The 10674-nt window shown below is 40.6% G+C and overlaps 1 protein-coding gene across 1 annotated transcript; it reads left to right on the top strand.

Moving 5' to 3' along the window:
* Positions 1 to 571: 571 nt before the first annotated feature.
* Positions 572 to 2601, top strand: LOC142353376 (uncharacterized). The gene is made up of 2 exons (XM_075405608.1): positions 572 to 2060; positions 2147 to 2601. Exons 1-2 carry the CDS (start codon positions 572 to 574, stop codon positions 2599 to 2601), a joined length of 1944 nt encoding a protein of 647 aa, XP_075261723.1.
* The last annotated feature ends 8073 nt before the right edge of the window (positions 2602 to 10674 follow it).

Raw genomic sequence — 10674 nt, 5'->3', positions numbered from 1 at the left:
CCTGCTTGACGAATCCCGTCATGAACAAACATTCCTTGACGTGTCCCGTCAAGAAGAAATTCCATGATGATTCCCATCATTATTCATGATGCTTTCTCTATATTGTTAAAATCTGGTTTTTTATTAGTAACCATCTCTTTTTGTTCTCCTATTTGTTTGTGAAAATTTCGAATTATGCGTTTAATATGTAACTTATGAGCATGTCATACATTATAGTTCACTATACTGCCTCCCTCTTAGAAAATACGCAATTGTGATGGGTGAGCGTTGTGATGGCCGTTCAAATTCCCGTTCTTTCGGGAATTCAAATCTAAAACAAAGCTTTCAGATAGCCACATGGAATATCAGGGGACTCCTAAAGAAGATCCCAGAAATCACAACAACCCTTGAGAAGAAGAAAGTGGATATCTGTGGACTACAGGAAACGAAATGTGACCAAATAGACGAAGAAAATGGCGAATACAAACTACTGATATTCAATAGAACAAAAACCTAACACGGACTGGGTTTCGTAGTAAAGAAGCACATCGAAGTCGTGAATTTCGACCAGGTATCCCTAAGAATTGCTTACATGACCCTAAAGAAAGCATCCAAATGGGGCATGAAACATATGGACGGAATGAGACATGTGCTTTTCGAAGAGAACAGAAGGAAGAATCTTCTGGTGGTGATAAACGCTTATGCACCCCATATGGGACTGGTAGCGAAAGATGACACCCTTGCAGAGAAGTTCTACAGCGATCTGAAATTAACTGTAGATAAGTTTAAAGGAATGGATTATGTCATCACCGGCGACTTCAATGCCAAACTGGGGAAGCAAGCAAACAGTGACGACTGTATTGGCTCACACGGGAGAGGCTCAAGAAACCAGAATGGAGATTTTCTTCACCAATTTCTTTCAGACAATCAATTAATAGCTGCGAACACGTTCTTCCACCACCGGGCCTTCCACATCACTACGTGGGAAGGTGTAATAAACAAGAAGAAGGTCTATAATCAAATAGACTACATACTGCTCCAAGCAAGAAGAAAACATTCAATGATAAACGCAAGAAGTTATAATGTTTTCAGCGTTGACACAGACCATAGACTAGTGGTAACGATCCTTCACAGGAAAAACGACCTCGAGCGAGGAAAAAGGACTCAGAAAAGACCCCCTGAAGTTGATCGCGTGTTGACAGTACTGAAAAAAAAGAAAGCGCTTATTCGGCAGAAATTGTCCCAAACGAATGACCCATCAAAAATAAAGAAAATGAAAAAACAAAGAAACAGACTCAACATGTGTGTAAAAAGAAGAATTGGACACCTGGAGAGCGAAGCTCTACTAAGTGAAGCAAACGAAATCATGAATGCGAAAGATAATGCACAAGCTGCACTGGCAATCAAGAAGATTCTGTTCAGACGGAAACGGAAAAAACTTGAGTTACCAATCGAAAAGCTAACAGAATACTTCAAAGAGGCCTTCACCATGGACAACAACCCGTCTTGGGCCCCAAGCTTCATAAAGCTAGTGACTCAAGAAGAAGTGACACTTGCCAGGAGACAGCTCAAGAACGGGAAAGCACCAGACGGGGTGTCCGCCGAAGATCTCAAAAAAGAAGAAATAACGACACTAACTTCAAAATTGAACAAGCTCATCGTCGGGAGAGACAAGGTCCTGACCGAAGGTTTCCTTGTTCCAGTCGAAAAACCAGGCAAGGACGCAAGCAAACCCGAAAATCACCGACCAGTAATCCTCCTCTCAGCATACAGGAAGCTCTTATCCCAAATAATTCTCCGAAGAATAAATCCAATAATTGAGAGCTCGATCTCGAACACACAATTTGCTTACCGTAGCGGCAGATCAACGGGCGACATCGTGCTAGCACACAAATATCTGGTTGCAGGCTCTCTAGCGAAAGGCTTCAACAGACACTGTGTTGGAATAGATATGTCCAAAGCCTTCGATAACGTTCTGAGAGACAAGCTAATCAATATTCTTCGCTCAAAAGGAGTCCCAGAATGGGACCTGAGCCTAAACAGGCTTCTACTGACGAACACAACATTCAAGTTCAAAGCCGGTAAGCAACAGGCAGAAACTTTCAATACAAACAAAGGAGTGCCACAAGGAGACGGCCTATCACCAAAACTGTATATCTGGATGAAGCATTGAGAGAATTGGAAAAAGAGATCCAGACAAACAGCCCTACCCGAGATAATGTAACCGTCCTTCATGGCCACGACTATTACAAGAAAATCATCCCCAGCCTCCCAAGTCATCTAGAGTACGCAGATGACGTTGATTTCATCTGTAGTACACAGGAGGAAGCGGATGAGATCTGCAAAGTTTCAGCTGATGTACTCGCCAGATATAACCTATGCGTCAATCATCAACAGACAGAGTTATTCCAGTACCACAAAGACACAGATTTACGGAAAATTAAGAAACTGGGTACCACTCTTGATGAGGGAGCCGAAATCAGCCGACGGAAACACCTTGCCCAACTAGCCATGTCTAAGTTCAAAAGAATCTGGAAAAACAAATTCATAAATGTGAAAACCAAAGTGTGCATTTACAACGTCTATGTTAAATCCATCCTATTATACAACGGCTCTATTTAATGTAGCAATGGCAAGATAGCCAAGGAACTAAACTCCTTCCACAGAAGACAACTCAGGGCCTGCCTAGACACACACTACCCAAAAATTATGAAAAATGAGAAGTTGTATCATATGACAAGTCAAACCCCCATTTCATATCACATTGCTAAACGAAGAACAGCCCACCTCGGTCATATACGACGCCGACATCACCCCATCCGTGACATCCTGTACCACCCTTCCTCACAAGGGCCGAGCCGAGGCAAATATCCTGAAATCATACACAGCTGATCTGGAGTTAAATAATATTCACACATGGACGTAGAGAGCTTTGGCAAAGAGGCTGTGAATACGGCCCTCGTTGCATTCTTGACTTGACTTGACTTAGAAAATGTGAGTGTTCCACTCACTCACACAGCAAGAGTTTCAATTGTCCATTTTCGAGTTCATATATTCTTGTGCTTTTTCAATCCCGTACTTGTCAAAAATATTACGGGCCTCCTCGTCTTCCATAATTTTTTTTGCTTGAAGGTTGATTTTGAACATTTCTTCACGACCATCCTTGTCCGGACGACAGAGCATTGCCAACGTTTTGAAATGTTTCTGGATAGTACTGGTTGTGGCCTCCTGTGGCAGGAATAGAAGTTCATAAAAGTGTGGAGGTCGACTGAACGAGCTCTGCGCGTTGATCGCCTCCAGCTTCCTCTGTATGACCTTCTTTGAGATCTGCTCTGTTTTTACTCTACGCCTGAGCTTTCAATTGTCTATCTCGTCATTCTCCAACTCCCGAGCTAAGCACTCCCGCTCGTCCACCAGAGCGATACATTCCCTTGTTTTTGTTTCGGCTACTTTTGTAACCTCCTCCGACTCTTTCTTCAATGTTTCCACCTGCCTCCTGCAGAAGTCCCGCTGATTTCCAGCGTATTCAAGTTGCCGTGTGGTCTCGAGCAATTGATCACCTAATCTTTGACTTTCAAGTTTTAACTGCCGGAGCTCCTCTTCGAGCCGAGCCCCGGCTGTTCCCAGCATTTCGCTGTTGTCAATCTTCTTTTGTTTTTCGTCGATTCTGTGTTGCATCTCATTTAGCTCCATGACACTAATATCGGCTCTATCCACTATATTGGGCGGTTGCAGCTGTGTCAGTGGCAGTACGTACCTTTTACTTGAGGTTACTCCAACAATCCGGTACACTTGGTGCCTGACTATCGACCTGACCTCGAACAACTTGGGTAGATAGTAGCAATAATCACCAATTTTTGGTTCTGCTATTCTTACATATCATACACGTAATTTGGTCTATTGTATCAATCTCAATTTCTGCCATATCTGGTATAGATTCTCTTTTTTGCTTTTATAACTACGATATTTGTTTAACAATCACCCCGTTCAACTGTCTTTTTTCTTGTCACTTTTTGTTCCTTTGCACGTTGTTTTAGATAATGAAAATAACCTAGTTCCCCAATTGGGTTAATGGGTTGCAATGCAATTACAGGCTTGGTGCCACTGCGTAGCATATAGATTGAAAGAAACACGCATACCAAACAAAATATGATTTTAGATCCAATAAAAATAGTCATCAAAATGATGATTATTTCCCTGGCCACATGCCAGATTTGTTTCACTTCATTACCCAAGTATTCAAAAATCAGCAATTCATGCCACTGATGATTATACTTTAAGTCCGTGTTGAAATATTCTAGAGTCTCATGCTCATATAAACCTCCTTGTCCTAGGAAAACTTCTCTTCCTGTTACCGTCTTTCTCGAATGCCTTAATCTTTGGGCCCTTATGCTGAGCTCCAGGTCCTTGTCATTGAAAAACCCTTCAATTGGCGTCGAAGTTGACCAATTGACGTTAACTCTATAATTAAGCATATCATTGGGTTTATCAATCAATTTTATTCTTCGCCCATATGTTATCCATGACTCATTTAGCAATTCAAGAGCGTTCAGATACATGGGGTTGCAATTAATCAGTGTGAAATTTTGATAGAATACTCTAGAAATGGGGTCCATGCATCTAATTCCTTCTGAACTATTGTCAGAAGACACCCTAATTGGTACTTCCTCCGTACAAAACTGATTTTCGACAACATGTATGATTACTTTAGCGCACCTATGGACAAAAAGTATTCCTCCCGCTCTTTCTGCGTGTGTACCCAGAGCGTTTTGTTGACTTTAAAAAATTTGGTGTGAATTTCCGTTAATTGATGTCGTTAGAATCATAGCTCTGTGCAGTTTTTCTATGTGACATTTTAATAACTCTATTTGTTTCAGATTTTCAACCATGCCTCGAAAATCCCGCACAAAAAATTGGTCGAGTTTTATATCCCTGAGATCTCCCTTAGATATATCTGTTGTTGAAAAATTTGGTTCCGTGGCCGTCAATTTTTACGTTGTGTAAAACATATTACTGTGGTTTGTTTCAAAAAGCAGAAAATTGTCCATATGTTTTGTCTTGTTTTTCAACAGGACAACTAAATTTCTTTTTCTGTCTAATTTGCTCATCAAGTACTTTTTGTTTCCAGCGCGAACTATTTTTGCTGTTATCGAGTCTGAAAACTTAACGATCCTTAAGGTGTTTGATTTTTTTGTCTTGGTCGAACAGATATTGTACTGAATCTATTTCAAATGTGTCTCCTTGATATAACAAGGTTTGCTCCTGTTTCCAAGGGGTCTTTAAAATATAACCATGTCCCTTCATTTGCTTCCCTAGTTTCAATGAACAACGTCCCCATAAAAATTTCAGCATTTATCAAGATGTTACTTTTCTGTGTTTCATCATTGGATTGACCCAATCCACGGGGTAGACATAATTCACTCATTCCTCATCTCAGCCTTTCATGAAAGCTTTTGATATCTTCTAAACAAACTCTGCGTCGGTTCGGTCAACATTCATCTCGTTGAGGACTTCTTCGGCAGCATTGAATTCAAAATCACCAAACGCGGTAACCGCGCTTTGTGTCCCTGCCAAAGATTTCGGCAGACTGACTCTTTTATTGGGTAAAACGTTCGAATTATTTGAGATTTTTTGTTTAAGTACGTTGCGTCGTCATACCAACTACTCTTTTTCAGCACAGTTACCCTATAAGCAGCCCTGTACATGCAGTATTTTAGTTTACTCATACTGCTTTTGGCGTAGATTAGTCCTCCTTTGTTTACCTGCTCCTCATTTGTATGTGACGTTTCACATTTTGTCGGTTCTGTCATTGCAAATTTCTGCGTCTGTAGAATGTTCTCAAAATCATACCCCACAATCTCCAAAGATTGTGAAAAACTTAAGATGCTAACCAACTGAAGAAGTTTCCAGATCAGCTGCCCAATCCAATGTGGGTTCCAGGTTCCACACCCTCTGCATTTTGTCATATCACCTTTTAAAAAAATACATCATTATCAAATTTTTCATCTGAATCGTTATCCTTGAATAAAAAAGTCTTTCAGTTTCCGTGGTCTTGTTATTCCCGACGCACTTCTTGTTTGATATCGTCGTTCGGCGACGTTTTGCGAAGTAGAAGCCGTGCTCCTATTTGGAAATTCTTCGCCTTTACTCCTTTCGGATGTTGACACCAGGCTATCCCGCTTCTGCTGTGTGGCTACTTTGGGCGCAGGTATCTTTGTGCTTCTGCTCTTATTGTTGGTGTTAGTATTTATTGATTCTCTTGTGCTCCCACTCATTGGTGTTTGAAACGATTCGTCCTCGACTGTCTCATTGTGAGTTTCAGTATTAGGGTTAATTTGACTATTATTTCCTTCAGGTTGAACTTCTCTGCTTTCTATGCCATCCACTTTTGGAGTCACCACTTCAAGTTCCACGAAATCATTGTCCTCCGTAAGGTCGTTTTGTGTTATTCTCGGTTCAATCTTTCCACTTTTAGGTTTTTTTTTATCAGTGGTAGCATTTCTACTGTTAAAACGTTTGAGTCGAGCGTAGTGGACCTTTTGATGTTTTTTTGTTTTCACATCCTCAATAACAAAGTTCAGATCGTTTATTATTTCACGTATTATCTGCGGTCCGCTGTAAATGGATTCAATTTTTTTGCCTGGCCAGTTTTTATTGTGGGGTTGAACACCATTACTAAATCACCCACTTCATATTGATGTTCAAATATGCTACGGTCACCGTATGTTTTTTTGTCTTTCTTGCTCCACATCCATGCTTTCCCGTACCAGCTCATGGCACGTTTGTAGTTCGTCTTTCAAGCAACCAACGTAATCACTCAAAGTTAAGTACATTTTAGTTTGTATTGTTTGATACAAGCAATCAATCGGCAGCGCGCATGATCGTCCAAAAATGAGGTAAAAGGGGCTGTACTTCGTAACAGAATGAATTGAAGATCTGTACGCCATCAATACTAGCGGAAGGTAGTCGCTCCAGGTGTTGTGATGTTCACCCACATATTTTGCAAGACTCTCTTCGATTGTGCGATTGGTGTGCTCTATCATTGCGTTTCCTTGAGGGTGATAAGCTGTTGCTGAAGTCCTGTTAATTCCCAGCTCTCTACACAGGTTCTTGAAAAGACTTGCCGGACAACCAAACCTTGAAACCCATACGTTTACAAAGGCCTTAGCTACCGTTGAAATTTCATGGTTGCTCATGGGAGTGGCTTCATATCATTTTGTAAACTGATCTCCAATTAACAGAATGTATTTGTTTCCGCTGGATTTGGGTAATGGTCCCATAATGTCTAAGGCAACTTGCCAAAACGGATGACTTGGTTTCCACGTTGTCAGGCTGTGTATGTGTTTCTGGTGTGGAGATTTTTTTGACAGCATTCTTCGCAAGAACTTACCCACTCGTGGACATCTTTTTTCATCCCGGGCCATTAGAATCGTTCTCGAACCCGATCAAATGTATTGGCCATACCAAAATGTCCGCATTGTTCATGAAGGAAGGGTAGAATTATGTTTAAAAGTGATCTCTGAATGACTATTTTTGTTAAGTTATCAAATTCATCAATACGTTTCCATCTCTTGATTAGATCGTTTTCAATTCGTAAGTTGCTGAAATCAGTCCAAAGTTTCCAGAGTGCCCTAGAGGCTCCTGCCATGTGTTTTTTTTTGAGGGCGTTTCCCGTTCTCAATCCAGTTTCTCAGTATAATGAGGTCGGCTGCATTTTTTGATGTTCAACTAGTTGTTCAACAGATTTCCCTAGTCCAATGGACCAGAAATTTTTTTCTTCCACTTGGTTCACTTGATCGCAGTCTTTGACTTGGTTTGACCTGGTCTTCAGTGTGTGGAACTCTCGACAGACAGTCCGCGTGAGGGATCTGTTTTCCTGCTTCGTGTTTGATTTCAAAGTCAAACTGTCTGAGCTTTTCTCTTCATCTGGCCAGTAATCCGTCTGGTTCCTTAAAACTATATAACCATGTGAGGGCCCTGTGGTCGGTAACATTAAAAATTTTTGTCCCAGAAGATAATTTCTGAAGCGTTGAGTAAAATAAACTATTGCAAAAAGTTCTCGTTTTGTCGTAGAATAGTTTCGTTGACTTCTGCTGAGCGTTTTGCTTGCCTATGCATTAACTCTTTCACCCCATTGTTGTGTTTGGGAAATAATTGGGCCAATGCCAAACAAAGAGGCGTCGGTGGTTAACGTATAGGGATCCGTGACATTCGGATAACCTAAAATTGGTGCGTTCAGTAAAGCTTGTTTTAGTGGTTCAACTGCTGATTCACACTCCTTGCTCCATTTAAAACGTTTTTTTTGTTTAATAGCTTATAAACCGGCTCTGCTATTTTTCAGAAATCTTGTATGATTCTTCTGTAAAAGCCTACCAGTCCTGATATAGCTCTCAATTTTTTTTATTTTTCGTGGGCTTTTCATTTTACTGACTGCCGCTACTTTCTCCGGATCCACTTCTACGCCTTTATTTGATACAATGTGTCCCAGGAAATGAATTTTTTCCTGAAAAAACCTGCATTTTGAGCCTTTTTTTTCAATCCAGCGTCTTTAAGTTGTCCATGTACGAGATCTCAGCGTTTGAGATGCTCCTCAAAGGATCTACCGAAGATGATTATGTCATCCAGTTATAAAAGATCAATTCTTTTTTGTTTAATGGCTGATAAAGCGGCTCTGCTATTTTTCCGAAATCTTGTATGAATCTTCTGTAAAAGCCTACTAGTCCTAATATAGCTCTCAATTTTTTTATTGTTCGTGGGCTTTTCATTTTACTAACTGCCGCTACTTTCTCCTGATCCACTTTTACGCCTTTATTTGATACAATGTGTCCCAGGAAATGGATTTTTTCCTGAGAAAACCTGCATTTTTAGCTTTTTATTTCAATCCAGCGTCTTGAAGTTGTCCATGTACGAGATCTAAGCGGTTGAGATGCTCCTCAAAGGATCTACCGAAGATGATTATGTCATTCAGTAATACTAAAGCCACTTCATAGGAGAATCCCGACATGATCAATTCCATTAAATTTGGGAAAACTCCTGGCGCTGAAAACTCTTCCATTTGTTGAGTCCCATTGGAGTTACAAAAGCTGTCACGTTCTGTGACTCTTCATCGAGTGCCATTTGAAAATATCCCGATGTCAAATCGATATTGGAAAAGTACAAATTTCCGTCTAGAGAATCAATAACGTCTTTTATTCTTGGTAGCGGCCAACTGGTTTTCTCGATTTGCTTATTCAAACCTCTGTAATCTACAACTAGTCTGTAGCTGCCATTTTTCTTCTGCACCAATATTGATGGTGCTGCCCAATACGAATGGGTTGGTTCAATTAATTTTGCATCCTCTAGATCTTCGACAATTTTTTTCATTGCTTTTTTTTATCAAAGCTCATACTGCAATAACTTCTTCTGAACAGCTGTGCATCTTTGTTGAGTTTAATCTGCTGTTTAATTTTGTCACATTATCCTAAGTCATTTGAGTTTCGTGAGAAAACTTGTTGATGTCTCGTGAACAATTCCTGTACTTTCTCTTTCTGCTGGTCATTTAGTTTGGAACCTTCGAAATTTGCGTGTTTTCCCATTTGAAAATCTTCCAATGTTTTTGGTTTATTTTGATTTGTGAAAATTCCATTCACAACTAAGTTTTGTTTGTTTTCAAAGTAAGTTCCCACTTTAGTGCTTTTATACACGGTCACTGGTGCGTCCGTTAGATTTAAAACTCTTATCAAACTCCAACCATCTTTATTGATATCATACAGTCGGCTAAAAGCAAACCAGTCTTTAGTTCAAAATCTTCAATTGCTTCCACTAATCTTTCCACTCCCGGAATTTTTTCTCCGTTTTCATCAGCTAGTCTTATTCTCATTAGACTTTCGTTTTTACTCTGCATATAAGTGTTTTGTCCCGCATTTGCAAAAACCTGAACACCTTGCGTATTCTCTGTGGTGAGCGGTATTGAAATCTTAAAGTGACTGCTATATAGTTTCTCTTCGTGTAAGTTCAATACACATTTATTGGTTTTCAGGAAATCAATTCCCTGCAGGCGTTCTATACCTTCGTCTGCCGTTATCACAAACTCTTGTTCAACCTCCGCTAGTCTTGGTTGCAACTGTACCGAAAGCTTTACTCTGCCTATTATTTTGTCAGCTGAGTTAATGGCTGTTAACACTCGTTTTGTGTATGTTTTTGCAATTCCCGGTTTGCCCAGTTTTTCGTAACTGGACCAGCTCAAAAGCGATATGCTACTTCCACTGTCTATTAGTCCAACGCATCTGTTCCCATGAAGTTTAGTTTCTGCGTTTAGACATTTAATTGTGTTTGTCGAACAAACTCTAATGACATTGCAAATCTCGGTGGTTTTCTTTTTAAAAAGGCAGTTTCTTTTCAAGTGTTGGGAAATTCCACATAGGAAACAACTTCGACAATTCCCCGAAAGGTGTCCTTCTTGTCCACAGGCTCTGCACTTGAATCCCTGCCCGTCGTTCCTCCTAGACGGTTCCTCTCTTCCAAAAGATCTGTCTCGGTGACTAGGTTCGGGCGTTGGCAATGGCCGCCGATCGTTGAACCCACGATCCTGTTGCTGTCCTCTGTCACGTCTGTCGTCACCCCCACCGTCCCCGGGAACCGCTTGGCTCCCTAGATTGGTTTCGACGGTTTTCTCGCTGTTTGTCATCTACTGACAATTGGATAACAAGCTTGGTG

This window comes from Convolutriloba macropyga, chromosome 14 (assembly GCF_964194025.1).
Source record: "Convolutriloba macropyga chromosome 14, txConMacr16.3, whole genome shotgun sequence".
Classification (NCBI taxonomy): domain Eukaryota; kingdom Metazoa; phylum Xenacoelomorpha; order Acoela; family Convolutidae; genus Convolutriloba; species Convolutriloba macropyga.
This window is presented reverse-complemented; position numbering and strand designations above follow the sequence as displayed.